We start from the raw sequence: 27,862 nt of genomic DNA, 5'->3' as shown, positions 1-27,862 counted from the left end.
TCCTTCCGGCGGGGCGGGGCTCCTTCCGGCGGGGCGGGGAGGGGCGGGATGGCGGGCGCGGGGCGGGCGGTGCCCACGTGCCTGCTGCTCGGGGCGGCGGGCGGCGGGAAGAGCTTGCTGGCCAGGCGGCTCCGCCATATCCGGGGGGGCCGGGGAACGGGGGGGTAGGGGGCGGGGTACCGGGACGGTCCCGGCGGGGGGGCCGGGCGGGCGGCGTCCCCATCCTCTTCCCAGGCGTCGTCGTGTCCTTAACGCGCAGCACAGCTGAGCGCCGAGGAGGGGGCCGCGGAGCTGGGCGAGCCCCCGGCCACGCTGCCCACGGTAGGCAGGGCACGGCGGGGACTGCCGGCCGGTAGCCCCGGTGCGGCCGAGGGCCTTCGGGGCGTGGGCGCAGCCAACCGAGCCACCTGTCCCGGCAGGTGGGCACCAACCTGACCGACCTGCGGCTGCCGCGGAAGGCGACGCTCCGGGAGCTGGGCGGCTGCATGGGCCCCATCTGGCCCAGCTACTACGGCGAGTGCAGCGCTCTCCTGGTGAGCGCTGGCGGCAGCACCGGGACCCCACACCGGCGGGGCGGCAGCGGCGGACGAGCGGGGACCCCGTGGCTGCCATTGCTGAGCTTAGGCCCCGAGGGACAGACCCGGCCGGGGGGGGATGCAGCCACAGGGCACCCTGTGTCTCAGGGTCGGCGCTGGCCCCCGCTCCACTGCAGGGAGTTGGGCCCCTCAGCTTCGCCCTGAATCTGTGATTTCCTTCCACGGCGCCCTGATCTGGCATGGCTAGACGTGGGGCCGCCCTCGGGCATGCCCACACCACCGCTTTCCCTTCTTCTCTTCCAGTTTGTGGTCGACGCCGCCAACCCCACCCAGGTTTCCTCGTCGTGCGTCCAGCTGCTCTCCGTCCTCTCCGCAGCACAGCTCGCGTCCGTGCCTGTGCTGGTCCTCTTCAATAAGATGTGAGGAGGGGGGTCAGCCCGGAGGGTGGGTGCACACGGGGGCATGCTGAGGGCCTGCGGTGGCTCCTGTGTCCCTTCCATCGGGTAGCCTGGCATGTCCTGGGGGGCAGCAGCCACACTTTACTGCACTCCCCAGGCTGGCTGGGCCTGCAGAGGCCCCCGAGGCAGGGGGTGGGCCGGGCAGGAGAGCTGTTGGGGTGGGCTAATGCAGCCACCCCCCTCCCACCTGCAGTGACCTGCCCTGCTACATGTCGCTGGCGGAGATGAAGTCACTGTTCCGCATGCAGGACATCGTCTCCTGTGCCACACAGCCCATCACGATGCTGGAGACGAGCGCACGTGATGGCACTGGCCTGCCTGATGTCCTGCAGTGGCTTCGGGCCACCCTTGGAGACCCCCGCTGACCCCGACCTTGCCCGGGTGCCTGTGGCAGCCCAGGCAAGTCCTGTCACCGAAGGAGGTGGCCGGCGAGCAGCTGCCCTGCATGGGACTGGGAGTGGTGCCCAGGATGGCGTCACGGGCTGGTGGCGGACAGGACCCCTGTGGAACTTTACAGTAAAATTCCCACCGTACTGTCCAGGCTGGTGTCTGCCCTGTGCTTGCGTGGAGACCCTGGCCTTTCGGGGAAGGGACGAGCAGGAGCCTCAGAGGCCAGACCATGCTGGCACCTCCAGAGACAGGAGGGGTGGTCATGGTGGTCACAAGCAGCGGGGGTGGGGGGTGTCAGCAACTGGGCAGCGGCTGGTAACACTTCCCGGGTTGGAGACCAAGTACACATGGGGCTCCTGCCAGCAGTTTTGGCCCTGCAGGCCTTGTGCCAGCCAAGGCACAGCTGGGTGACCCAGAGGAACATGTGGAAAGGTGGGGGGGGGACCTGGGTGGGTGTCGGAGCCAGGGCAGGCTGAGCTACAGGGAGGCCTCGGTCAGGGATGTCTCATGAGCTGCAGCAAGTGCCAGCCCGTGGCTGCTCTCCAGCACTCACCTGGGCTCAGAGAACAGCTGGGTGTGTGCAGAGAACCCGGCCCGTGCCCGCACCGATAACCTGCATCTCTGTCCACACTGATAACCTGTCGGTGCCCACGCTGACAGCCCAGCCCAGCGCCCAGCTGGGCAGGCAGCTGCCTCACCCGGTGGCATGAGTGCCAAGTCACGGGGGTACTTGTGGCTGCCCGCGGCTGGCACACGCCGTGGCACAACCCTCCCTGGGTCTGTTGGTGCCATGGCACGGGGGGAAACCAGCTTGGGCCAGGGCCAGGGCCTGCTGACAGCGTGCTGTGGTGGAAAGCGGTTCTCAGTGCTGGGGGCTGCAGACACCACGCCACGATGGCGAGTGGCTCCTGGCGCCATATGCGATGACATGGCCATAGTCTTCGCTCCTGTGGTGTGGGCTGAGCCGGGCTCTTCCCGGGGCAGCCTGATGGGCAGGCAGGCAGTGCCAAGGAGCCCGAGCTCACCCTGCCATGGCTGCTGAGTCACCACCCCTAAGGAACGCTGATGCTAACGCACCAAACCCGCTTGCCAGCTTCCAGCCCAACGGGTCGGACGCAGGCTGGGAGCACTCCTGTACAACTACACTTTAATGGGCCAGGTCAGCCTGCAGCACGGGAACCTCTGCCCAGCCCAGCACTTGGCACCACGGTGGTCTCTCTGAGTCTGTCCTGCCGGCAGGTGCGGTGTGCTGCAGGGCTGCCTGAGCTGGGGGGGCCTGGGTAGCCTTGTTCACAGGGAACGTATTGGCCAGCTGCTCTCCTTCTGGCGAGCCAGACACAGGGCTGGAGCTGGGTTGGTGCCTGGCAGCTCCCGGCTCCAGACTTGCTGCTCCTGGGCAGTGCAAAGGGGGCTGAGGGTTCTCTCCAGCCAGAAAACATCACTGTCCCTGAAGTCTTCTGGGAACAGCCCAAAGGTGTTCTATGAACTGGCTGGGGCATTTACAGTAGGGAGAGTTGTTCTCTGCTAACCGTAACCACCCATGGAGAAGGGCTCTGCTGGCGAGCCAGCCCCGCGCAGCGCTGTGTCCTGGTCCTGCTGTGCCTGCCCCGTGCCCAGCAGCTCTGGGCACCGGGAGCACCCACATCCCTGTGGCACAGCATCCCTGCAGAGCTGCCAGACGACATGCCCCAATGAGTCCTTGGCTGCTGCAGTCCGGAGGGGAGGATCTTCCCCAGCACCCCACAGTTCCACTGCTTCCAGTGTCACGCTGTGATGGCTTAGAAAGACGGCTGGATCCAGTCCCTGGCTGCAAGCAGAGTGCTGTCCTGTCCCGCTCCTTCCTGGGGAGTCTGACACTAAGAGGAGAGATACAGTCCCTGAGACCCCCGAGTGTGTGCTGCTGGGGGCAGACAGGACTGCTCCACACTGAAAGCAGAGAGGAGGCTCTCTAAATGTCTCCATCCCCCTTCACCCCATCATCTCCTGCACCTTCCTGCTCCCTGGCAAGCAGTGCTCTACCACAGCTGGGCTGGCCCTGGCAGTGCTGCTCCCGCCAGCCCCACTCTGGCACAGAGCAAAGTCTGTCTGTCCAGCCGAGCTCCGAGCACCCTGGCAGCCCCCTCTCCCTTTCATGCAGGCCTCACCTGGGACTCAGGTGCGTCAATCTCTCTGCTCATAAACGGAGTGAAGCTTCTGAATGAGAAATATTTTATCTTGCCCTTCCTGCAACAGCAGAGACATTGCAGTGAGCAGCCATGGGATGTGCTCTTGCATGCCCGAGGTGGCAGCGCTGTCAGGGCTAGAACCCGAATCCGGCGATCCCAAGGCTGGACCAGGGCATGGAACAGCCAGGACTGCTGGGACTGCCCAGGGGCAGCATGCAGAGCTCACGCACATTGGCAATCTGCTCCTTCAGCAGGCAGATGATCCTCCGCTGGCCTCTCACCACCTGGATGTTGAAGTAGATCACGGCTCTGCAACGACAGGCAGGACAAGATGGTGGCAGCCAGGGCAGGAAGCTGGGGGACGCTGCAGTCCTGGCTCCAGGCTGGGGTGCAGGGCTCTGGAGTGACACCCTGGCTCCCAGCCCCCCCCCCAGCTCCTCAGCGGGACCCTCAAAGTGTGGGCCCAGGGTTCAGCCTCAGGCTTGGGACTGTACTCACAGCAGGACCCCACACACGAAGAACAGGAGGAAGGTGTTCTCCACCAAGTGCTGGTGGACCCACACGAACCAGGTGATGTTTGGGTTGGACTTCTCCAGCACTTGCACCCAGGTCTTCCCTGACTCGTAGATGTTTTCCAGCCCCTGGAAGGGACCACAGGTTTCCGACGGCTGCACCCTGAGCAGACAGACCGATGGGGTTGGTCAGAGTGATGGACAGCCCAGCTGGCTGCTTCTCCTAGCCATCCCCAGTGGCTGCACGAGGGGGTCCTCATCCCCTTGTCCTGCATCAGGAACAGCTGGGACAAGTGGGCACAGACCAGCTGCTGCATCTCCTTGCCTGGGGCAGCACTGCACAGCCCTGTGCTGGACACACTGCGCTCCACATGCCGTACAGGGCTGGGGAGGCACGGTCTCCCCAAGTCCCTCTCCTTTGCCAGGCAACCAGCGGTTCTGTGCCCTAAGCTGTGGTCCAGCGTGTACTCACGACCAGATGGTGTAGGAGAGGAAGACGGCTGCACCCAGGAAGGATGGGAAGCACAGAAGGGTGATGAAGACAGTACTCATGCGAGATGCTTGCCAGGGCTTGCTGGGGGACTGGCAGTTCTGCATCAGGCTGGTCTGCAGACAGGGAGCAGAGTCCTGTGTGCTGCCGTCTCCTGGGGAGCGGCCCCAGGAGAGCAAGTGGGACAGCTGCCCCAGCCCACCGTCCCATCCGCTGGGAGCTGGGCAAGCTTGGGGACACCCTGTCCCCAGCAACACCTCCTCCCTCCCACGATGACAGCGCTGCTTGCTGCATGGTGCAGCACCTCTGCTGTGACAGAGGCAGCCTGCAGCAGGGCACAGCATCACTGCAGGGCTGCCCATCACAGGGACACATGGGGAGCTGCGGGGCAGAGGGGCTGCTCACACCTTTTTGATATAGAACAGCAGCAGCAGCTTCAGCGTCTGCACAGCCGGCAGGAGCGGTGCGAAGAGAACGCCCAGCCTGAGAGAGAGGGGAAGACGAGCTTGTCCCAAGTCTGGGCCCTGCAGGAGCTAGCGGGGGGCAGAGCTGGAGGCAGTGGCAGGGCACTGACGCCAGCTGCGGTCATGCTTTTGTAAAGCGAAGAGCAAGCACATGATGCTCCGTGCCAGGTTTGCTGCGCAGCCTGTGCTGGGGCTGGGCAGCGGCTGAGATCTCACCAAGCCCAGGGCGGTTGTGGCCTTTGGAGCTCCCAGGTGTGTTGAGAGTGGGAACGCAGCAGCACACGCATGGATCCCCTCCTTGGGCAGGGGGGTGTGAGACCAGGGGCTGCAGAAAGGCGGGTGGGGGGTGGCAAAGCAGGGGCCTGAGCAGCTGAGAAGACAGGCTGGAGGGGAGCAGCTCGCCTCAGAGCAGTGAGCGCCATTATGGTCTGGACAAATGAGGGGGGCTGCTCGTGCACCAGAGCCTGCTCCTTTCCCAGAGCTCTGGAGGGGACCAGCTGGGCGGGGGATGCTGTACCAGAGCCGGGATGCTCTGCTGATGATCCCCCCGTCGCTCTCACCCTACTGCCAAAGCCAGACCTCCCAGGTGAGCACGTGCATTGTGACTGTAAGGTGCTGGCACCAGGCGCTGTAACTGTCAGGTCACCCATCTCCCTCGTCCCACCCACGTGGAGCAAAACGACCCTGCTCAGCGAAACATGCAGCTCCCCATGCCTGGTCCCCGACAGCCACAGGGCTCCCAGGGGACCCCCAAGGCATTTGCCAGCAGAGGAACAAGCTGTGCCGGGCAGGAGACATCTCACCAGGTCAGGGTCTGCCCATAGATCAGCTCCAGCACATTTTGGGCGATGTCAAACTCGGGCTTCTGCTTCCTCTTCAGCTTATTCTCCAAGATCAGCCTGGGAAAGAGCAGAGCTCTGCTCCCACACTGCCACTGGCAGGGATGCTTAGCACCCCATCTTCCCCCTCAGGCGGCAGCAGAGCCTGGGTGCACCAGGGCAGCACTGCCCAGGCAGCGGAGAGCTGGGGCCATGCTGGGGATGCCATGCTGGCAGGGGGACCCCCTCCTGGGGCACATTACCTCCAGACCAGCTCCCCGAAGAGCGTGTCCAGCAGGGTGAATATGAAGTCCATCACCACGAAGCGATACAGGTCCTGCCCCACACACGTCTCCCAGCACTGGGGACACAAGCAAAGGTGGCATCAAGCAAGCAATGAGGCTTCTCCTCACCCCATGGCTTTCCCATGAGGGGCTGTGGGATCTTTTCCTCCCCTGCACCCCCTTCCCAGCTACCCCATGTCTGGCTATCACCCCTCTATCCCCAGCAAAGGAGCAGATGGTGCCTGTGGTGCTGTTCAGCAGACCCCCTGCTGCCAGACCCCTGCCTCTGCTGCCTGCCAGTGCCAGGACTGCAGCCTTGGCTTTGGTCCACGCTCCCTGGGCAAGGGACAGTCTGGATGGCATGGCCCCAGGGCATCGGTGCTGACCTCCTCTGTTGAGCAGACAACTCTCCGGCTGAGCCACTGGTAGCAGAGCAGGCCAAGGACCACCATCTTCAGAATGAGATTCCTGGGGAGCAGGAGCAGGGCCAGAGGCCCCTGAGCCCTGGGGATGGAGGGGCCAAGCCCCGCGGATGGGGTGTGTGGCCCCAAAGCCTCCCCCCATGCTGCAGGTGGGGGTGCAGGATGCTCCCTCCGCCTTGGCCCTGGCCAGTCTACCTGCAGATTGCCACGTAGACCTGTGCCACGGGGGAGTCCTGCTTCTCCCATGTCGCCAGCAAGTTGTACAGATGGGGCATCAGCATGTTGAGGAGAGACACCATGAAGGGCAGGACCAGCAGGATGGCTTCCTGCTGCCGCTCACTACTGCCCCGTGCTCGGTGGTCCTGCTGAACCTGGTGAGCGGGTACCAGGGTGAGTGTGTGGCTGCCAGCAGCCTGGTACCCTCAGGGAGGGCAGCAAACGCCAGTGCCAGGAGGGGAGCTGCAACGGGGCTGCCCCTGCCTCCCAGGGCTGCTCCTGCCTCCCTCCCCAGTAGCCCAGCCCCGGCCCCGCAACACCAGGGCATAAGATCCCACAGCAAGGGGCGGCACTCACCACGTGCATGTGCTCTGAGAAGTAGTGCACAGCCAGTACGCAGCCCAGCACTGTGCTCAGTGAGAGGGCCCAGGCCAGGAGAAGCACAGCAGAGTGCCCCAGGCGCTGGCAGAGTCTCAGGGAGCGGGAGCGGGACTGCTGGTCCGCGAGCAGCTCCTGGAAGAAAGCAGTGCCAGTGCTGCTGAACACGCTCTGGGTCTGGAGCAAGGCTTTGTCCTGCTGCACTGAGCTGGGACCCTGAGGGCTGATGAACAAAGTGCTGGTGCGGGGTGGGGGTCAGGGGGTATTTGCAGTTGCAGGGCTCCCCTGTGCAGCGGGTAGGAGCGGGGGTGCTGAGCCCTGGGGTCTGGACTGGCTCCTGTGAACACCTTCGCCTGCCCACTGCAGGGTGCAGGAGCAGACTCCAGCCCAGCTCCTCACCTTCAGCTGGGTGCAGATGTTCTCACACTGCAGCTTGACCGAGCGCCTCTGGATCACCTTGAAGTCCCAGGCACAGAAGACTTTGATGGCCAGGTCCCCAGCGGAGCTGCCTACACGGTAGCTCTCCCGGAAGGAGCAGGACATGCTGCGGCAAGGGGAAGGGCGTCAGGGCATCAGGGCTGGGTGAAGGCTGGCGGTGCCGGAGGCGCTGCCGACTCACCTGTACACCAGCAGGACGCAGGTGATGAGGAAGGAGACCCCAACACTGAACACGTAGGCCAACGGCATGTTGTATGGGAGCGGGGGGGCTGCGAGGGGGCACGCGCTGTCATTGGGGCTGGAGGCGCAGGGGTCGTTGAGGGTGACGTTGCTGTAGTAGCCGTAGTATAGCAGTGAGTGAGTGAAGTAGCCCTGTGGGAAAGTACACAATGGGGCCCAGGGTGATCTCGCTGGTGCCTGCGGCTCCCTGTCCAGCCTGGGACATCTGTGCCAGCTCATGGGGATGCAGAGCCCTGGGTTGGGGCAGCAGCAGGCACCCCCTTCTGTACCCACAACACTGGCAGTCACAGGGCCCCGGCTGTGTGAGGGCAGGGACTGGAGCATCACCGTGGCAGGGATGTAAGGATGTGGGACAGGGGGCATCACTGTGGCAGGGATGCAGGGCTGGGCCCCAGGCTTGGAGCAGCTCCTGGCCCAGGGATGTGCTGGCACTGGCGCGCTGGCAGTGCTTACCGCTCCAGTCAGGAGCTCAAGGCCAGTGAAGGACTGGGGGCTGGTCGAGGCAGGGGGATACGCAGCCTGCAGGGCCACCACGAAGACCAGGAGAATGAGGAATGAGATGATGTTGAACATAAGGAGCGTCTTGAGGAAGAGGAAGTAGGAGAGGACACTGGAGCCGAAGCGGCCACCGATCTGCTTCAGGGCGTAATGCCAGGGCTTCGCGGCAGGGAGCAGGGAGAGGAGTCTGTACCAGAGGCCCCGGCAGCCCTGCGGAGAGAGGGAGCCTGGGGAGAGCACCGGGGCCGGAGCCTGTACCGGAGCTCCCAACAGCTGCTGTGCAGACCCATACCCCAGACTTACGAGGATGATGTAGTCCTTGGACCACCCGCAGAGAGAAGAGGGGGCCCGGCACTGGGCGTGCTGCCTCAGGGGGCCCCTCTGCCCGCTCAGCTCCTGCCTGCCCAGCAGAGAGGGATGTCAGAGGGTGGCACGGGCCCCAGGATGGCTCCAGCTGTGGGAGCCCTGCCTGGCTGGGGGGACAGGACCTACCGGAGGGTGCGTTTCTCTGCCAGGCTGAGGGGCACATTAAGCAGCATGTGGCTGCGCTGGCTGGGTGAGAGGCTCAGCAGCTCTTTCACCAGCAGGCTCCGCTTGTCTGGGGGCACAAGGGGCTCAGTGGGACATGGCCAGCCAGGACATAGCGTGCCCATCCTGAACCCGGGGTGGGGACAGTGCCTGGCACTGCCTGCTCCCACTCCTGGGGGACCCTCACCTTCCAGCGTGGCCCTGGCAGGGTCAGTCTCCAGGTCGTACTGCCGCAGGCTGGGCCGCGCCGTGTGGCAGAGCTGCTGCAGGGGTGGGCGGCTGCTCCGGCGCCGCAGCCGGGCTGTGCGGTTGTAGTACTGGGAGATGATGGCCCCGCGGCTGCGCCCTGCGGGCAAGAGCAGGGCAGGGGGGTGAGCGGCCATGGGAGAGCAAGGCAGATGGGACAGTTCTCCCAAGGGGCTCCTGGGCCTGGGAAGGGTGGGACGGTGCGTGACACCTACCGATGGTACGGCTGGGCATGTTGGCAAGGATCCGCAGGGAGGCGGAGGAGTAACCAGGGTGCTGTTGATCCTGCCCAGGCTCCTGCCACATCGTGGCACAGGCATTTTGGGGAGCCAGGCAGGCTGGGTGCTCTGGGAGAGGGAGGGCAGGATGCAGAGCGGTGAGAGCCAGACCACCCACACCTCCAGTCCCTGTGGCCCTGCTGGCCTTCTCTGGCATAGAGCAAGGCACCTGCCCCAGTGTGTGCTCCCCCTGGAGCACCCCCTTCTCTGGGGATGCTCTCTGTGCCCCCAAGGGCAGGTCTGCCCCAATGCCTGTACAGGTGAAGGTGTCAGTGAGCTCCTACAAGTGCTTTGGCCGCAGCCTCGGCATGAGCCCTAGCTGGCCCAGGCAGGGTCTGGAATGGTAAATAGCCCTGGGCGCACGCACTGTCCCCATCCCACCCTGGCTGTGGCTGCAGTGCTTTACCTCTGCCCCTCGCCTGCATCTCCAGCTCCAGAACCGCCTCTACCAAGCTGCTCTGCTCCTGGATGAGCTGGTGGAAGGAGGTGTGCAGGGCTCCTTCGTTGTCCGGGCTCGGCTCCTGGCTGCAGGGACACAGACCCGCTCACCTAGGCCTGGGCTGGGCACTGGGACCCGAGGGACGGAACCATGGCAAAGCCCCGGTGCCGGCTCAAAGCCCGGCCGTGCCGCCTCGCGGCACGCACACCCGGTGCCGGCTGGGCACGAGGGCTGCCGCCGCCCGTGGCGGGAACGCCAGCCTCGTGCCGCTGGGGCTGCAGGATGCCGGGGGGCTGAGGGTGTGGGGGCACGGCTCGGGTGGGCACAGGCAGCAGGAGGGCAGGGCAGGGCAGGCCCACACTCACCCATCGCTGTCGGTGTCCTCGGAGACGTGGAGGGTGATGGAGGGCGTCCGGGACATCCTGCCGGGACCGAGCGGGTCCCTGCGGCCCCGCTGCTCCCTCCGACACGCCGCCCTGCACGGCAAACGGACGGGCGTCAGCCGACCCCGCGCCGCCGGCACCCCCGGTCACCCCGACTGCCCCCGGGGACGGAGCCGGTGCCGGTGCCGCTGCGTGCGGGAGCCCGGGGCAGGCGGGAGCGCAAGGGGCCGCGGGGCTGAACCCGGGTGTAAACACGAGGCGAGGAGCGGGGCCGGCCCGGCCCGGCGGCCCAGCAGGCTGGGAGCCGCGGCAGGAGCAGGAAGGAAGGCGGGCGGATGGGGGAGGCGGCGCAGCGTCCGCCGAGCAGGTCCTGCCCGCGGCGGAGGTGGGGTTCGGGTTCGCACCGTCCCGGCCCCGGGGCTGCGCCGGAAGACCCCGCCCGCCGTTCCGGGGCAGAGTCGCTCCGGGGCCGGGCTCTGCCAGGGAAGGGCACGGCAGGATCCGCAGCCCCGGGGCGGGCGAGGCAGCCCCGGCGGGAGGACACACCTCTGTGACCCCCCCCACCCCGCCCGCGCCGTCCCGGGGCCGGAGAGCGGCTCCGCCGGGGCCGCGCCGCCCGCGCCCGCCGCCCGCCGGGGCCCCAGCGCCTTCTCCTTCCTCCCCTCCCTCTTCCCCCTCCATCGCCCTCAGGCTTCGCAGTCCTCCCGGGGCGGACTAAGGCTGCTCCGGGCGGGCGGCGGCCCCGGGGGGGGGCCTCCCGGCCACCCCGCCCGCGGTTCCCGCCCCCCCCGGGACTCCCCGACAGCCCCCGCCCGCCCCGGTACCAGGAGCCGACGGAGACGTGTCCCGGGGCTCCCTCCGCCCGCGCCGGCTAAGCGCCGCGGCTCGGCGTGGGTGCGAAGCCTGCCCCGTCCAGCAGCGGGGAGGGCGGGGGGGAAGCACCGACCCCCCCCAGCCCCGCCCAGCCCTCCTGCCGCCTCCCGGTACCGGGGGAGGCGGGATCTGCCCTCGCAGAGCCCCTCCTTTCCCCTCCGGCCGCGCTCACCGGGACCCGCCGCCGGCCGGGCCGTGGGGTTGCGACTCGCGGGAGCACGGGCTCGGGGGCGCGGGGCCGGGCCCGACCGGCGCCACAAAGCCGGTCGGGAGGCGCCGGGCGCTCCCCCGTCCCCACGGCGCTGCCCGGTGCCACGGGTGCTGCGCTGGGGCCACGCAGCTGCGGCACAGGGAGGGGGGACGGGGCGCGGGCCCCTCCGCCGCGGGCGGGGGGCGGCTGACCGACCTCCCCGCTGCGCCGGGCTGAACGGCTGCGGAGCACGAGGGCACCCCGTGCTGCGCTCGGTGGCTGGGCGGGGCGGGGCACGGCCCTCCCCGCCCCGCTCCGCTCCGCTCCGCCCCGGCGGCCGGGGGGACCGGCCGCCCCGGCCCTCCCCGGGGCGGTGCCGCGCAGAAGCGGCGGGGGAGCGCGGCGGCGGCGGCTCCGGCGCGATGGAGGGCGGCGGAGCGTACGGGGCGGCCAAGGCCGGCGGTGCCTTCGACCTGGGCCGCTTCGTGCAGCAGCCGCAGGTCCTGGCGCGGATCGCCAGCGCGGTGAGTCGGGACGGGACGGGACGGGGCCTGCTCCGGGGCCGCGCCGCGGGGCTGCGGAGCGGCCCCGAGCCGGGCCGGCCCTACGCCCCGGAGCCCGCACGGCCCGGCCTGGCCTTCCCCGTCTCTCCCTCCCGGCCCGGCCTTCCCCTCCTTCCCTCCGGCCCGGCCCGGCCCGGCCCGGCCTTCCCTTCCCCTCCCGGCGGCCTGCCCCGGCGCAGCCGCGGTGACGGGCGCTCCGCTGAGAGCCCCCCCTGGAAGGGGCCCCACAGCCCTGGTGCTGCCTGCCGGACACCTGCTGCTCCCGCCTCTGCAGGTCTTTGCCCTGATCGTCTTCGCCTGCCTGGTCGGGGAGGGCTACAGCAACCTGCCCAGTTCCCCCCAGCTCTTCTGCATCTTCAACCACAACGAGGACGCCTGCCGCTACGGCATCGGCATCGGCGTCCTCGCCTTCCTCGCCTGCATCTTCTTCTTCATGGTGGACATCTACTTCCCCCAGATCAGCAACACCACCGACCGCAAGTACCTGGTCCTGGCGGACCTCGGCTTCTCAGGTACTGGCAGCCACAGGGCAGGGCTGTGCCTTCTGTGGCTGCTACGATGGCTGCCCTTGTCCCGTGACGTGGCCGCTGGTGCCTGGTGAAGGGAGTCGCTCCCGCCTGGCACTCTGCCCACAGGCCACGCGCTGCCTGCTTGAATGCGCTCTGAGGAGCCATGGGGAGCAGCACACTGGCAGCTGCGCCAGGCTGGGCGCCTGCGCTGGCCTCTGGGCCCCCCCCACCCCGATGACAGCAACAGCCCGGTGGGAGCAGGGTCTGGCCTGGGGACCTGCCTGGGAGCAGCAGGATGCAGCCCCAGTCCCTCACACCGCCTTCCTCCTGCAGGTCTCTGGACGTTCCTGTGGTTCATTGGCTTTTGTTTCTTGACCAACCAGTGGGCCTGGACGCGGGCCGAAGACGTGTACATTGGGGCTGACTCGGCCCGTGCCGCCATCACCTTCAGCTTCTTTTCCATCTTCTCTTGGGTGAGTGAAGCCACGGCAGAGCCCGGCCTTACCCCGCTCGGGAGGCAGCGTGGAGGGGCTCCCCGGGCCACACAGGCCAGGGTAGCCCTGACGCCGCCAACCCCCTCGTCTTTCTAGGGCCTCCTGATTGCCTTCGCTTACAAGAGGTACAAAATGGGGGTGGAGGACTTTGCTCACAGCTACATCGACCCTACCCCGGAGGCTTCAGCTCCCTACTCCAGCTACCCCAACATCAGCCATGAGAGCTACCAGCAGCCGCCCTTCACCCACACGGCAGAAGCCCCGGAGGGTTACCAGCCCCCACCGGTGTACTGAGCCCCTACCCGGTGGCCTGGCAAAGACGGCTGTACCAGTGCAATTCTCTTCTTTGGGGTGGGAGGGGAGGGACCTGTGACTTGAAGGGGGAAGGTGGGGTGGGAGGGTGGTGGCTGCTTTGTGTGAAGGTCACCGTGCCTTGGTGCTGGGGCGCAGGAGGGGCCTGGTCCTGACGGTGGAGCTGAGCTCCCCGCCGCTGGGATCCGGTGCCTGGTGTGTAGTGGGTGATTCGGCACATAGTGGGTGATTCGCAACTGCTGAGCGCAGCCTCATGGCTCCGCTGAGGGTGGGTGAGCGAGCTCCTGCCCTCGCTGTTGTGGCCTTGGGGGAAGCAGCCGCGGGATGAAGCAGCAGGACCGGTGTGTGGTTTGCGCACCCCCGGCTCCAGCCTGGCTGTGCCATTGTGACTGCTGCCCCAGCCTGTCCTGGCACCGGTGCCTTTCCAGCCCTGCCAGCTGCAACCCCTCAAGTGCCAGCTCTCGCTGCCGTAGCGCAGCCAGGCAGTCCAGCTCCTGCCTGCCGCCAGCTTCTGTGCCTTCCCCCCTTGGCTGCTGCTGGGTGAGCTTGATGCCAAAGCCCTGTCTTCTTTTGACTATAAACTCCCATGCTGTGCCTTCCCACAGCCTGCACTAGAGCTGCTGGTGCTCAGGTGACACAGTTTGGGATCCATGGGAGCACCGAGTGCTGGGATCTCTCAGCAGGGCTGTGATGTTCCAGCTGTCTGGGGAAGGTCCTGGAGTGCTTTCCCTGCTGACTCAGCCCCCCTCACTCGCCTCCCACTAAGCACTGCCTCCGCAGAAGTGGGGCCACCATCCCGTGTCCTGCCTGCTGCTCCCTCTGCAGCACCCTGCTTGCAGCCTGGGCTCCCGGCTGACCCTGAGGGTGCCTGTGCAGGCTGGCTGGCTCCGGTTGTTTTCTGCTGCACCTGTTGCGAAGCTGTTCCCAGCAGCAGTGTGCGGTATGCAAGCTGTCGCTGCTGGGGCTGGCGTTCAAATAGTTCTTTGTCACTGTAGAGATGGAATAAACTTTTTCACCTAGCCACTATGTGCCTTTCTTCTCTGGGGAAGCAAAACAGGGTTCCTCCTCTCTCCCCAAGGGCTGGGGCAGGGGGGGTGTTCCAGGCAGGGAAACAGCAAAACAGCCCCAGCCAACTGCTGCACTGCAAACAGCACACTCATGCTGGTGTCTATTTTTAGGCAAGCCCTCCTCCTGCTCCTTGCAGAGTCTGATAGAGGGTTTGAGCAGAGAGCTCCAACACCACCCCTGCGACCAGCCCTCCAGCACAGGCTGCTGCTGTGAGCGAACAGCCTGCACTGTTTGCATGGTGCTCGCTGCAGGGAAGCTTTTTCCAGAGCAGTCCGGTATAAAACACACACAGACAATTTTGTTAAGTTATTTATTAACCTGAGCCGGTAACAGCACTACCTTCCCCGTCCCTAAGGGGAAAGCCCAGGCCTGGCAATCAAGTGCTTGGGAGTACTACAAGTGTCGTCCCTTCAAGTAACACAGAGGGAGCAGGGGTTTTCAGACGGCTCTTGTAAACTTCTAGGGAGGGTGCAGGCAAACAGAGCATGCTGCGCTTGCACGTGTGGATTTGACCTGGCCCGAACAAGGAGCCACTGCTTGGAGCTTGTGGACACTGGCTTACAGTGAACAGCACTGTGCAAGGAGTAAGAAAAAAGCAAAACAACCTTCCAGAAGCCAAGTCAAGCAAAGGGGGAAGAGGATCCTTCAGTCAACTTACAGCAGAGGAAGAATGAGCCTTGAAAATTTTTAGAAGGCTCAGGAGGGAGCAAGATGCATGACTAGAGTTCAGAACCATCCACTCAAAGAGACCCTTTTCCAAGTAGCTAGATCTTCACAGATACAGTAGTCCAAACATTTACAGAGTAAGTCCTGAGCCTCCAAAGCCTTCACCGGTAACTAAACACTGAAGTGGCAGCACCAAGATTGGACCTGAACAAGAACACCCTGATTTTGGAGAGGAGGGTCTTCCTGAAGTGAAGTCTAGTTCTTCCAAAAGGACTCTGTCTTAATATACGGACTACTGCTTGCCCTTTTAAAGTTCAAAAGTTAGGAAGAGTCTACTATCAGGCTGTCAAGTCAAGCCTTCCTTTCCCCCTCTTCTGTTTCAACAAAAATTTACAGGACAGTTAGAGCAACTGAGTATAATGGCAAATGGACAGGCCACGAACATTCGTTCAAAAGGACTGCTGAGGGCCAGGCTGTTGCTACGTGTGTCAGTTGAAAAGTTGTGCCATAGCTCTGTGACAAGGGATGGGTTATCTCCTCAGACTGTGTTAAAAAAGGAAGTGAGTTTAAAATACTAAGTTACTGTACATGGTCTTAGGAAACCTGGGCTTTAGCAACAGCATGCAAGAAAGAAACGGTTGCGTTCACAGGCAAGTGAACCAGCCATCAGTTGCAGTCTGAACATATGCAGAAGACCCAGGAGAGCAGGCCAGAATTAAGGCCAGCGATGGAAGCCCTGCAGACTGGCTTGCTGACAGCTTTCCAGGACCTGTTTGTGTGGCAGCATCAGTAACTACATCTGCCTCTTTTCCATGTTCTGAGAAAGGAACTCACTTTTAGTCATGCTCCTGCTTCAGCTCCCCCCCTGGCATCAGGTCCGGTTGATCCTCCTCTTTCCTTGGTGCTTGGTGCAGAGGAAGAACAGCTTGGTTTGACAGGTAGAGGTAAGACACTGAACAGTTTTGCTAAAAGCAGAAGCAGCCCAACCTGGCATCCAGGAGTCATAGCATTTAGCTTCCTTCCTCTTGTTTTTCCCCATGTGGGAGCCCAGCAGTCAAGAAGCAAAGATCTTCCAGGAGGCAGCCACATCCAGCTGCTTCAGCCCCATGGGCACGTTCTCCTTGTTTTCTGACCCAGGCTGCTGAGGCCGCTTGCGGAAGTAGCAGGCTCGGCAGACGGAGTGGTACTTGTCTGCTCCTCCAATCACTTCAACCTGGCAAGAAAACTGGGAGAGTGACTCTGCAGAGCTCAGTTCCCCTGAGGAGATTCCTCTAGACTAGCAGGACTGGCAAGGTGAAGCTACTGAAGCGCTTTTTCTTCCAAGGGAACTCACCTCCCTCTCTGCTCCCAGCCTCTTTGTGTAGGAGGCTTCTTGGTAGCACTCCATGCACACGGCATTCAGCTTCACCACGCTCTCTGCCAGCGGCACCAGGTTCAGGATGCTCCCGAAGGCCTGTGCCAAGACCAGGGGCAGTTCTGTTGGATGGGCTCTATGAGGATCCCAAAGCACCTGCTGTGCTAAAAAAAGAGTGTTTTACCTTTCTCTGGAAAGTCCCATCAAGAGCAGCAACGATAATGGTTTTCCCAGCATTGGCCATCATCTCGCAGAACTCCACGATGTCTGGGAACTAGAGGAGTCACAGAAACTGCGTCAGGAGGAAGAAGGGATAGCACTTCACTCAGGATCCAGCAGCACAGGGCACAAAGAAAGTTAGAGCCATGTTGCCTACCCGTGAAATGAACTCCAGTCCCACTGTCCTTAGCCTGCAGGGACTAAGGGAAGGGAAGGGTTTGACTATGCAAGCATAATCCAGGAGGATCAAACTGTCCCAGGTTATTTCTTCCCACAACCTCCTACAGAGGGTTCAGACTTTCCTCTGCCCAGGGTACTCTGAAGAGACCGCACCCTGCGGATGCTCCCCAGGACCTGCCCTGGCCGTGCACTTACGAACTGGCCTTCGTCAATGCCGATGACCGCAGAGGCCAGTGCCTCCTGGTACACATCCTTGAGGAGGCAGGCTGGCAGGGCCTCCATGGTGTTCCTGTGGGGAAGGGAGAACAAGCAGCTGAGCCAGGCAGCCCAGATGCTGGGCCCAAAGGCGTGGGTCCTCCTGCCCCAGGGACTCACCTGTCGTGCGTGGAGACACCAGAGGTGCAGTAGCGTGTGTCCTTGGCATACTTCACCAGCAGGCACTGGTACTGAGCGAGCTGGAACCGCCGCACCCGCCGCATGAGCTCCGTGCTGCAAGAGACCGCCGTCAGCGGGCCCCGGCCCCCTCCCTGCCCACCTCCTCCCCCATCTGCCCCGAGCCTACCTTTTCCCGGAGAACATGGGTCCGAAGATCACCTGGGGGCAGAACCACGGGGGTCAGCGGGTGAGAACACAGCCGGGCACGGGCACCACGCAGGCAGCTCCGGGGCGCTGGCCCGGCCGCCGCCCTGCCCAGCCCAGCCCAGCCCGGTCCGGCATCCCGCCTGGCGCCGGCTCAGCCCCGCCACGGCTCTGGGAGCCACGGCTCCCCGCCCGGGGCTGGCGCGGCCCCACGACCCGCACCAGCCCGGCCACGCCATCTCCCCGCACAGCCCGGGCGCCCGCGCTGCCCCACTCGGTGCCGGCCCCACGGCGCTCGCCGCAGCCCCAGGGCGTCCGGCCCGTCCCGGTACCTGGATCTGCCCGCGCGGGCGGCTGGGGGAGCCGGGGTGGACGCCGGGCACCGTCAGGCAGTTCATGGCTCGGACGGACGGACCCACTGACTGACTCACTGACTGACTGACCGACCGACCGCTCGCCCGCGCGCGCGCGCGCGCGCCTCTCCGCTGCGGCGCGGGGCTGGCCAATCCGGAGAGGCCTCACACCCACGCGCCGCCTTACCGGCCAATCGGAGGAGGGCTCGCGCCGCCGCGCCGCCGCGTAGGCCAATGGGGACACAGGCGCGAAAATTCTTATTTCCCTCCACGCGTCCGCTCCCGGGCCCGCGCCGCCTTCCCGGCGTGCACCCCGCGCCCGCCTGCGCGCCGGGACGCCCCCTGCGTCATCGCCTTGTCAGTCCGGCCGGTGTCCCCGGCGCGGCCCCGCCCACCGTGCGACCAACGGGAACGGGCTGGCCCCGCCCGGTGCCCCACCCGGTGCCCCGCCCCCGGGCCCCGCCTCCCGGGCGGCCAATGGGAGTGGAGCGGCACCGCCCCCGGGACTCGCACCCCGTCCCCGGGCGGGCAGGGGGCGCGGCGCCGCCGCGACGGGCGCGGGACCGGGACCGGGACCGGGACCGGGATCGGGATCGGGATCGGGATCGGGATCGGGACCGGCCGCAGCATGGGGGGGTGGCGGAACATGCCCGCGGAGGTAGGGACCGCGGCGGGGGCGGGTAGTGCGCGGTTCTCGCCCGGGCCCGGCCGGGGGGCCTCGCCCGGTCCCCGCCGCCCCGGGGCCGCCGCCGGGGCGGAGCTGCCCCGCGCTGCAGCCCCCGTGCCTCCTCCGCAGGCGCTAGAGGAGCAGTACTCCCCCAGCCGCTGGTCCCCCCGCCTGGGCAGGGACACCATCATCCAGGCCCACCTCGCGGCGACGGCGGCAGGTGAGGGGCCGGCGGCCCCGGGGCGGCGGGGCGGGTCGGGGCTGCGGGCGCCGGAGCCGGGAGCAGGGCTGCCGCTCGGGTGCCGGGACCCCGGTCCCGCCGGCGGTGCCCCAGGCGCCGTGTCCGTCCTGCCGCAGGGACGCAGCGGGCCCGGGCTGGCGCGCAGACCTTACTGCACGTCCCCTATGGCGACGGTGAGGGCGAGAAGCTGGACATCTATTTTCCCGCGGATCCTTCTGGAAGTAGGTGACGGGGTGGCGGGAGCAGCGGGGGCAGGCAGGGGCCGTGCCGTCCCTGCTCACTCTGGGCCGTGCTGTGCAGCCTTCCCGGTCCTGGTCTACATCCATGGTGGATACTGGCAGTGCCTAAGGTGAGGTGGGCTGCCGCAGAGGGGATCCCTTGGGAAGGGAGACCCCGGCCCGCTCCTACTGTCTCCCTTCTCATGGGACCTGGACTTGTCCTGGGTGCTCCGGGTCTGATCGGCCTCCCGGCCAGCCCTGGGAGACCCTGGCCCCCACAGCCAGGCTAGCTTCCATCTCCCCACCCCAGTAAAGACGAGTCAGGATTCGCAGCCCCACCGTTGGTGTCGCAGGGCGTGGCGGTGGTGGCAGTGGGTTACGACACAGCCCCCAAAGGTAGGTGCGGCCCAGCGGAGGTGGAGGCTGCCTGCGCTGGCCCGGCGCCTTCCTGACTCTGCCCTCTGTCCAGGCCACATGGACGCCATGGTGCTGCAGGTGCGGCGCAGCCTTGCCTTCCTGGTGGAGCGGTACTCTGGGATCAGGTGGGCCACATGCAGCTCCTGGGGTCCCTTCTGCCCCACCACTACGGCTGCTGCTAGGCCTTCAGGGCAAACTGTGCCCACGTCACTCCCTGGGTGGTTCGGTGCCTGGGGGTGGCCGTGGCAGCAACAGGAGGGGGACGAACGAGCCATGCCCTGTGACAAAGGCTTCGACGCCTCTGTCCAAGGGCTGGGCAACGCCTGTGGCCATGCTCCCTTGTCACCATGCAAGGTGTTCGTTGGTCAATGGACTGGGAAACGTGTCCGAGCTGCTGTGTTTGGGCTGTGGCACTTGCGGCTGTGCCACCTCCTCCGCACGGAGCAAGGTGTCCCCAGGCAGCAGGCACCGTGCCGCCTCTTCCCACGCTGGCTCATGGCTCCCTCTCTCCAGAGGCATTTACCTGTGTGGACACTCGGCAGGGGCCCACTTGGCAGCCATGGTGTTGTCCACGGACTGGACAGAATATGGAGTGGCACCAGATATCAAAGGTAGCGCCGCCGTGTCCAGGTGCAGGGGCTGAAGGAGAACTGGTGTCTGCACCTGGAGCGAGGCCGTCTCTGCTGCCCATAAGGGGCTGTGGGGGCTGTAGAGCTGAGGGGGATGAGCTGCCCCAGCCAACTGCAGCCCACAGGCGCTAGGAGTGCAGGACTCTGGGCTCCTGGAAAAGCTGCCCCCGGGGGGGGGGTGTCATGCACCCACCAGCTGCTCACTGAAGCCCGGGGATGTGAGTGCAAACAGAGTTCCCAGGTGCAGGGCTGCGAGAGCGGCCCGAGCTGCAGGGCCCCTCACCCGCCGGCATCTCTGCCTCCAGGAGCTGTGCTGGTGAGCGGCGTGTACGACCTCGAGCCCATCCTCCACACCTACGTGAATGATGCGCTGAACATGAGCCGGTGAGCCCACACACCATGGGGACAGCGACTGGGAAAGGGCACAGGCAGGCTGCGTATACCTGCCTTTGGCCAGCACAGGCTGCGGGCGAACACCAGTGGCTCTGCAGCCTACTCTGCCCCTGCCTGCACAGTCTGCCTGCGCTGCAGGGCACCAGCTGCCTCTGCGCCTGACCCGGGCACAGGCTCTGCGCCCTGCGCCTGGCTGGTGTGCACAACCAAGGACACGAGTGCTCTGCAGGCAAAGATGCCTTCTCTGAGTGAGGGGCTACATCAGCTGCCACTGCACTGTCTCCTCCAGGGAGGTTGCCCAGAGGAACAGCCCCATGCTGTGCATCTCCGCAGCAGCGCCTGCGGCTGCGGCCTGCAAGGTGCTCGTGGCTGTGGCCCAGCATGACTCCCCAGAGTTTCGCAGGCAGTCGCAGGAGTACAGCCAGGTGAGCTCCAGGCAGCACTCTGCCCAGCTCCTCAGGGATGCGGCTCCAGCTGGCCCACTCGGACCTGCTAAGCTGGGATGAAGAACTCATGTGCTGTATCAGTGCAGTATTTCTGCTGCTGTGGCAATGGCTGCTGTCAAAGACGACAGTGGATCAGAGGAAGATGCTAGTCCTTGCTGAGCCATCATTCCTGCTCCCCTGACCAGAGCAGATGGGGGTCAGGGTCCCTCTTGCCAGTGCCGCTCTCTCCGCAGGCCCTGCGTGCAGCTGGCTGGTCTGTCTCCCTGCTGGATCTTGCTGGCGTGGATCACTTTGACATCATTGAGAAGCTGGCGGAGGACAGCTATGTCCTCACTCAGGTAGGGGAAGATCTCCTGTCCTCCCTTCACTCTCTGAGCACAGCTGAGACTGGCAGCGCAGAAGAGCTGTGCCGAGGCGAGCTTCCCCTGTGCATGGGGGCCGATGTGGGGCTGCGGCTTCAGGGCTGGCCATCATCTCCACGAGTGGAGGAGTGGGGCCAGGCACTGCTCACAGGGCTCGGTTCCTCATCCCAGGTGATTCTGAACATGATTTCAAGAGCTTGATGGCATGTCGGGAGCAAACTGAGTCAGGAACTGCAGCCCTGCATGCACCCTGCCCTGCTGCCCTCCTGGCTCCAGCTGCCTGGGTCTCCTCCTGCAGCACAGGGCGGCTGCTGCCTCCGGACACCCTCTGTGCCCCCTCCGCTCCCTCCAGCCTGCAGCCAAGCAGGAGGGGCTTGGAGCAGGGGAGCACCAGTTATTACCAGTTCTTGCCTGGGCTCACATTCCTTTGCTGGGGTGTTTCTGCCCCTGCATGGGGCTGGCAGGCCTACAGGGCTCTGTCTGGATGACCTGGTGATTAAGTTTGTTCCCTCGGTTTCCTTTAAACTGCATATTGCCAATACAAAATAAAATAGGAATAACTGCTGCCTGAGTGTAACTCTGCTTCCTGGGGAGCTGGCGCTGTGCTAAGCCATCGAGTAGACACTAGACGTGGATACTGCAGAGAGAATCTCCTCTTCCAGCATGGAGCTCCCAATCTGCAGCTGGCCTCCTCTGTGCTGGCAGTGGGGACCGCACCACTGAGCCCAGCCCAGCTCTTTGCTGGGGTCTCACCAACCCAGAATGTGACAGGCTTGGCAGGCAGGGAAGCCCGGAGAGCCTGCCTACGGCTGTGGGACAGGGGTAATAGAAGCCTTCGGGGATGGGGGGTGATGGAGGAGCACACTGGCGAGCTGTCTGACCCAGGCTGGGCTCGTGCCCCTGGGACAGTCCTGGCCAGATACAAACTTCGGCACTGCTGTGTAGTGGCCCTGGTCCTGTGGCTGAGGCACTTCCACGTCCTCAGGAGCGCTTGTCCCTCAATAGGCGCACCTCTGGGCTGCTATGATGTCCCTGCTGCGCAGTCAGGAGAGGAGCACACTTGGGAGAAAACATCCTGCACAGCCACAGAACTGCCAGAACAGGTTTATTTTGTGCCCTGACCATCCCTTAGGACCTGTCTCCCTGCTGCAGCATCCTTGCACATGGGTGGTGCACATGGGCCACGTGCAGTGTGTGGCTTTTGGGAGGGGGGATGTCTGGCTCTGCTTTTGGGTGCTGTCTGTGGGACCTGAGTTACAGGAGCAGAGCTTCTGTAGAGGACTAGAGGGTGCTCTGAGGATGCATTTGCTGGGTGACTAGCGAGGCAGGGATGGTGCCTTGGAGGGGTCTGTGTGGCGATGTGAGATGTGGGCTCTCCTCTGTCCCTGTGGGCATGTCTGCGAAGGTGCTGCCTCCCGAGAGGTGTGGTGCTCCCACTGCAGGAGTGGGCTGGGGTCTCCCTGGGGCTGGGCTCACGCTGGTTTGTGGGGCTGCACACGAGGGTGGATGCTGTGCTGCAGCTGGCTGGGAACATGCCTGGAGCACGCTGTGGCTGGTCCCAGCCCCTTTGCTGCTGGCTGCCAGGACAGGGCTGGGACAGCTGCTTGTCCTGGTTTCAGCTGGGATAGAGTTAATTGTCTTCCTAGTAGCTGGTAGAGTGCTATGTTTTGGGTTCAGTATGAGAAGAATGTTGATAACACTGATATTTTCAGTTGTTGCTAAGTAGTGTTTAGACTAAGTCAAGGATTTTTTCAGCTTCTCATGCCCAGCAGGCAGGAAGGCTGGAGGGGCACAAGAAGTTGGGAGGGGACACAGCCAGGGCAGCTCACCCAAACTGGCCAAAGGGGTAGTCCGTACTATGTGACCTCATGTCTAGTATATGAACTGGGGGGAGTGGGACTGGGGGGAATTGCTGCTCAGGAACTAACTGGGTGTTGATCAGCGGGTGGTGAGCAATTGCATTGTGCATCACTTGTATATTCCAATCCTTTTTTTTATTATTATTATTATAATTGTATTATTATTATTATTGTTATTATTTTCTTCCTTTCTGTCCTATTAAACTGTTCTTACCTCAACCCACAAGTTTTACTTTTTTTTTCTATTCTCTCTCCCTATTCCACTCGGTGGGGAGGGAGCGAGTGAACGGCTGCGTGGTGCTTAGTTGCTGGCTGGGGTTAAACCACGACTCTGCTGCAGCCCACCAGCTTGCCTGCAGCAGCCAGGGGAAAGCAACTGCCCCCGGGGTTGGGACTGGGAGGATGCTCAGGCTCCCCCTGTGCTCGGAGGAGTCGGACGCAGTCCCAGGGCCAGCTTCTCCTGGCACTTCCTGGCCACAAACTCCAGCTTGTTCTTTGCGAGCTCGGTGTCACGGGCTGACACATCGCGGTGCCAGACCGCACGCACGGTGTGTGCCGACCAGGGGAACAGCAGGACACTGACAGCCTGGCCGGTTTCGGCCAGCTCCTCCTCACTCACTGCCCGCAGGTGCTCACAGAGCTCTGTGGGGGACAGCCAGCCTCCCCTGATGCTCACCATCACGATGTTTGTCTCCACCGCTGCAAGGTTGACAGAGCACACGGGCGAGTTCAGTTCCTGGATGCCTGGGGGAGGTAGAGGCAGTAGGCTGGGAGCCCAGTGCCCGGCTTCCTGGGAGAGGAGGCTGCCGAAGCCCTGCCCCAGACCCTGGCTGAAGGAGGGTCCCTTCACCCTCCCCCCTGTGCTGCACCAGGGTCACTGTGAGCACCACGGGGACAGGTACGGCATCGTCCCGGCACTCCAGCTAGGCAGGGACCCCAGCAGCATCCTCAAGATCCAGCACAGCTGCCCGGGGAAGGTGCCTGCACCACTATCAGCCCTGGCAGTGCCGGCTAGTGCTGGGTGTGGTGAACCCAGCCGGCGGTGAGGGTGGGGGATAAGGCTGGGCCCACGCCGAGCTGTCAGGCAGGGCAGGACCTGGCTGTGCAGCAGTGCCTGGAAGCCTGCACAGCCGGTCAGAGGGAACGGCGTTAGGCTGTGGGCGCCTGTACCTCCCGGCGTGCTGAGGGACCCCAAGATACCTTCAGCAAAGCGTCGGGCGTTGTCATGGTCTCTGCGCAGCGTCGCCTCTGCATGCTCCAGTCCAACGCGGGCAGCGGCTGCCAGCACGCCTGCCTGCCGCATCCCCCCGCCCAGCAGCTTCCGCACACGCCAGGCCTCAGCAACAAACTCCCTGCGTCCAGCCAGCACCGCGCCGGCTGGGGCACCCAGGCCCTGTGGAGCCACCAGAGGGGTGACCCAAGCTGTGCCGGGGAGCAGCCCCCTGCCCCTCCCAGGGACGTGCTCAGGGATGCCCCAGCCTGCAAGGCAGGGGCTCAGCCTGGTGCCCCCGAACAGGGGCGAGGCCCTGTCTTGTGCTGGTCCCGTTTGGCCCCAGGGACCCCCCCTCCCAATGCAAGCACACCTTGGAGAAGCAGAGGGACACAGAGTCGCAGTGCTGGGTGATCCGAGCTGGGTCCACGTCCTGGGCCACCGCCGCATTCATCAGCCGTGCTCCGTCCATGTGCACCTGCAGTCCGTAGCGGTCAGCAAGCCCACGGACGTAGGGGGAGGCAGAGGAGCAGCTGGGCTGGAAGGGACCCCTGGGGCGGCAGGCACCAACGTGAGCCGCGCTCTGAGCTCCTCGGCAAGGCCCTGGCGTCCCCGTGGTGCCGTCCTGCCGGGTCCGGCTGCCTGCGCCCAGGCAGGGCTGCAGCCAGCGGCCGGCTGTGGGCTCCCACCTGCTGGAGGTAGGTGAGGGGCAGCACCCGGCCCCCCGCCGAGCTGTGCGTGTTCTCCAGGCAGATGAGCTCGGGGCGCGGGTGGTACCGGCTGCCGTGGGCCTCACGAACGGTCAGCTCCAGCTGGTCCAGGTCGAAGGTGCCGTCTGGAAGGTCCGGCAGCGCCTGGGAATGGACCCCAGCGACCTGCGCCCAGGGGGACGGTGGCGGTGCACGGGGGTCCCGGCCCTCTGCGGCTGCAGCCGCAGCCCAGCAAGGGATCGATCCTCCTCCCTGCCCGGCCCCGGCAGCCAGAGGAGGGCAGCAGCAAGCCGCCCTCCCGGCCCTGCCTGCGCCGCCGGCCCCCGCTCGCCCCCGGCACCCACCTGCGCGGCCCCGCCGTGCTCGTAGAGGTGCAGGTGGGAGTCCCGGCCCAGGAGCAGCTGAGCCCCCCTGCGCTGGCAGTGGCACATCACTGGGAGGGAGAGAGGCCGTGAGGGAGGGGACCAGTGCCCAGCTGGCAGCGTGTGCGGGGGGGGCAGGCAGGCTTAGCCGGGAAGCCCGCCGGCTGCCTGCGCTCCGGCAGTTTGGGGGGCTCCGGCGCGCGAAGGCTGGGCAGGCAGCACGGCGTTGCAGCAGCGGTGCAGCCTCCTGCGGGCACGGGGCATCCGCTCTGTCCCCGGCGGTGCGGGGGCTGTCGCCCAGGGGGTGCCCGCAGCGGCTGGAGGTGGGGGAGCAGCTGGGGGGCACGGCCTCAACTCCCGGTGCATGCACGTGGCCAAGGCTGGAGCAGGGCCCATGATCCCACGCAGCGCACAGCGGACCCCCGCTCACAGGAAGGCAGGAAAGCGAACCGGGTAAAGGTTAATGGAGCGGAGTGAAGGCCGAGTGTGAGACAGGGATGAGCAGACACAAGGGGGGGGTTTGCTCAGCAGCAGCATGAAGCGGGGAGCAGCTTCAGGGTCCGAGCGGGGCCATGCTGTTACCAATTTGAGTTGGAGGGGAGTGAGGAGATGCACCCGGGTCAGAAAGGACCTGCTGCCCACAGTTTTCCCCTGTGGCTGTCCAGGCAGCTTCCGGAGCAGAAGTGGGGCTCTCCTTGGGACCCCAGGGAGGAGCGGGGCTGTTCTCGCCCTCCGCACCCTCCGCGGGATGGGGACATAAACCTGCCCCTCTGTTTGCGACCTGGCAGCCCTGGGGAGGGAGGGCTGGGCACAGCCCCGGGGAACTCACCGGCGATGAGGTTTGCCATCGTGGCAGTGGGCACAAAAAGAGCCTCCTCCGTCCCCAGGATCCCTGCAGCCTGGCGCTGCAGCTCTGCAGGGGGGAGAAGCACGGGGGTCGTGAGGGGGGGGAGCATCTGCTGGCCCTGGGGGGGCGGTGGGGGGAGGTCGGGACCCCCCCAGGTCCAGGCAGCCGCCCCCAGCCCCCCCACCCCGGAGAAGTCCTCCTCTGGGGTCCCCATCCCGGCCGCCCCCTGGGCTGGGGGGGGCTGCAGGCAGGGACCCCACCGGGGTGGGAGGTGTGGGGCGGCCGCCCCCCCCCGGCTCTGCCGGGCCCGGAGCCCACCGTTGACCGCCGGGTCCTCCCCGTAGTCGTCGTCGCCCACGGCGGCGCGGGCCATGGCGCGGCGCATCCCCGCGCAGGGCCGGGTCACCGTGTCGCTCCGCAGGTCCACGGCGCGGGGGGGGGGCCCGCGGCTGCACGGCTCCGGCCCCCGCCGCGAGCAGCCGGCCCCGCCGCAGCGCCGCGCCCGCGCCCCGCGCCGCCAGCATGGCCGGGACCGCCGGGACCGCCCCGCCGCCAGGGCTCCCGGGGGCGTGTGCGGACGGGGGCGGGATCGGGATCGGGATCGGGATCGGGATCGGGACGGCCCCGGTCCCCGTCGCGGGCGGGGCTGGGGCCGGGACCCGCGGGGGCGGCGGCTCCCGCGTGGGCACCCAGGGCGGCCCGGGGCTCCCCGGCCCCCGCGCCCGCGGCGCCCCCGAGCCACGATGTGGGGGCAGGCGGAGGGGCTGCGGGAGACGGGGCGGGGGGGTGGGGTGCTGCCCCGGGCCCCCGGCTCTCCCGCGGCCCCTCGCTTTGCCAGGAGCTTCTGCTCGTCCCAGCCGCGCTGCTGGAGGGAGCGCCAGCACGAAGCCGCCTGTGCCCACTCGGCCGCGGCTCCCCGAAGATCCCCAAATCTTTCCCCAGGCCCACGGCGCCTCGTGCTGAACAGCAATGGCTCCCACCACGCCGCTCCTGCTGCTGGCAGGGATGGCGCGGGGTGACCTTGCTGCTTGGAATCGGCTCTGGCTTCTTCCAGGCTGCGCCTGCCCTGGAAACAGCTGACACATGCCGTCCTGTGGCACCACAGGCCGGCATGTCCTCCAGCAGTGCTGCTGTTGTCTGTGGGCAGCTCTGCAGCTCTCGGTGCTCTCTGCCTGCGCCGGAGAGGGGGCCCACTGGCATCTGGATCCTGGCAGAAATCCCTGCTACCCCCAGAGCAGGGGGGCACGTGCCCAGCACAGCAGTAAGAGCTTCCATCTTCACCCGTTGGGCTGGACCAGCTGGAGGCTGGTGATGCTCCATAGGGCAGTCCTGGCCCACAGCCACAGGGGTCTGCTGGGAAAGCCTGGGCAGTGCCCCCCTTGTGCTGCAACCAGGGAGGGGTGCACAGCTCTGCAGCACTTGGCACCTCTCCTGGCACTTGCCAGGGGAGCAATGGGGCAGGTGCATTCGGATGCCCTCCTTCCCCTCGGGGACCACACGCTGCCTGGCCCCTGCCCGCCTGGTGCACGTGCCGTGTCACTGCCTCCCCATGCACGCAGCCTCCCTGACAGCCCCGTCCAGCTGCCTGCGGCATGGCCCCTGCGATGCTGCTGCCATCTTCCTCCCTCTGCCAGTTGCCACAACATGGCCTCAGCCCCCCCCAGCTCTCCCCCCAATCCGAGAGCCCCCCACAGCTGCCCCAGCTGGCTGCCTGCACGCCTGCCGTCCTGCCTGCACCCCTGCACGCGGGGCCTCATCACCACCTCCCGCAGCAGCCTGTTCTGTCAGCCCTGCAGATGAGTGAGCCATAAACAGTCCTTCACGGAGACGTTTTTCACACACAGGGCCACATGTTAACAGTTTTTCTTTATTTACTGCCTCCATTTCCTCTTTGTTCCAGGAACTTGTCCTCCAACTTCAAGCTGCTCATGATTAGGCAAAAAGGCCTCTAATCTCCC

The 27,862-nt window shown here is 65.5% G+C and overlaps 6 protein-coding genes across 9 annotated transcripts; 3 read left to right on the top strand and 3 right to left on the bottom strand.

The window, feature by feature from the left end:
• Nucleotides 1-48: 48 nt before the first annotated feature.
• ARL16 (ADP ribosylation factor like GTPase 16) lies at nt 49-1,683 on the top strand. The gene is given in 4 exon segments (XM_049811915.1): nt 49-321; nt 420-533; nt 840-955; nt 1,188-1,683. Coding segments are annotated over 4 exon segments (675 nt in total). The 3' UTR covers nt 1,360-1,683.
• Nucleotides 1,684-1,703: 20 nt separating this feature from the next.
• Nucleotides 1,704-11,286, bottom strand: TMC6 (transmembrane channel like 6). Of its 4 annotated transcripts, none has more exons than XM_049811872.1 (21): nt 11,229-11,286; nt 10,166-10,276; nt 9,768-9,886; nt 9,299-9,430; nt 9,025-9,183; nt 8,802-8,907; nt 8,613-8,709; nt 8,265-8,519; nt 7,753-7,943; nt 7,533-7,677; nt 7,113-7,268; nt 6,735-6,910; nt 6,504-6,585; nt 6,097-6,194; nt 5,819-5,914; nt 4,959-5,034; nt 4,534-4,667; nt 4,048-4,224; nt 3,780-3,858; nt 3,529-3,607; nt 1,729-3,240 (listed from the first exon to the last, which is right to left on the bottom strand). In XM_049811872.1, exons 2-20 carry the CDS (start codon nt 10,219-10,221, stop codon nt 3,545-3,547), a joined length of 2,397 nt encoding a protein of 798 aa, XP_049667829.1. In that variant the 5' UTR covers nt 10,222-10,276; nt 11,229-11,286; the 3' UTR covers nt 1,729-3,240; nt 3,529-3,544. The 4 variants fall into 4 exon arrangements, with proteins under 4 accessions (XP_049667830.1, XP_049667829.1, XP_049667827.1 ...); XM_049811870.1 differs by lacking the exon at nt 11,229-11,286 and adding an exon at nt 11,008-11,040; XM_049811873.1 differs by lacking the exons at nt 4,534-4,667; nt 4,959-5,034; nt 11,229-11,286 and having other exon boundaries at nt 1,704-3,240; nt 10,166-10,689.
• A 330-nt stretch (nt 11,287-11,616) lies between these two features.
• Nucleotides 11,617-14,143, top strand: SYNGR2 (synaptogyrin 2). Its single transcript, XM_049811912.1, has 4 exons — nt 11,617-11,770; nt 12,084-12,321; nt 12,652-12,791; nt 12,909-14,143. The coding sequence occupies exons 1-4, from the start codon at nt 11,669-11,671 to the stop codon at nt 13,104-13,106; spliced, it is 678 nt and encodes a 225-aa protein (XP_049667869.1). The 5' UTR covers nt 11,617-11,668; the 3' UTR covers nt 13,107-14,143.
• Nucleotides 14,144-14,520: 377 nt separating this feature from the next.
• Nucleotides 14,521-17,627, bottom strand: TK1 (thymidine kinase 1). Its single transcript, XM_049811914.1, has 7 exons — nt 17,523-17,627; nt 17,174-17,205; nt 16,987-17,100; nt 16,807-16,900; nt 16,397-16,486; nt 16,192-16,311; nt 14,521-16,071 (listed from the first exon to the last, which is right to left on the bottom strand). The coding sequence occupies exons 1-7, from the start codon at nt 17,586-17,588 to the stop codon at nt 15,913-15,915; spliced, it is 675 nt and encodes a 224-aa protein (XP_049667871.1). The 5' UTR covers nt 17,589-17,627; the 3' UTR covers nt 14,521-15,912.
• Nucleotides 17,628-18,020: 393 nt separating this feature from the next.
• Nucleotides 18,021-21,482, top strand: AFMID (arylformamidase). The gene is given in 12 exon segments (XM_049811906.1): nt 18,021-18,047; nt 18,049-18,201; nt 18,340-18,430; nt 18,568-18,672; nt 18,752-18,800; nt 18,980-19,065; nt 19,139-19,211; nt 19,600-19,697; nt 20,021-20,099; nt 20,398-20,533; nt 20,788-20,892; nt 21,088-21,482. Coding segments are annotated over 12 exon segments (1,032 nt in total). The 3' UTR covers nt 21,118-21,482.
• Nucleotides 21,483-22,038: 556 nt separating this feature from the next.
• On the bottom strand, nt 22,039-26,328 carry LOC126043467 (uncharacterized). The gene is made up of 7 exons (XM_049811922.1): nt 26,223-26,328; nt 25,887-25,970; nt 25,040-25,128; nt 24,675-24,860; nt 24,359-24,523; nt 23,976-24,168; nt 22,039-23,519 (listed from the first exon to the last, which is right to left on the bottom strand). The coding sequence occupies exons 1-7, from the start codon at nt 26,287-26,289 to the stop codon at nt 23,182-23,184; spliced, it is 1,122 nt and encodes a 373-aa protein (XP_049667879.1). The 5' UTR covers nt 26,290-26,328; the 3' UTR covers nt 22,039-23,181.
• Nucleotides 26,329-27,862: the final 1,534 nt, after the last annotated feature.

Source organism: Accipiter gentilis, chromosome 10, assembly GCF_929443795.1.
Source record: "Accipiter gentilis chromosome 10, bAccGen1.1, whole genome shotgun sequence".
NCBI classification, from domain to species: Eukaryota; Metazoa; Chordata; class Aves; order Accipitriformes; family Accipitridae; genus Astur; species Astur gentilis.
The sequence above is the reverse complement of the archived record's forward strand: the minus strand, read 5'-3'. Positions and strand labels throughout refer to the sequence as shown.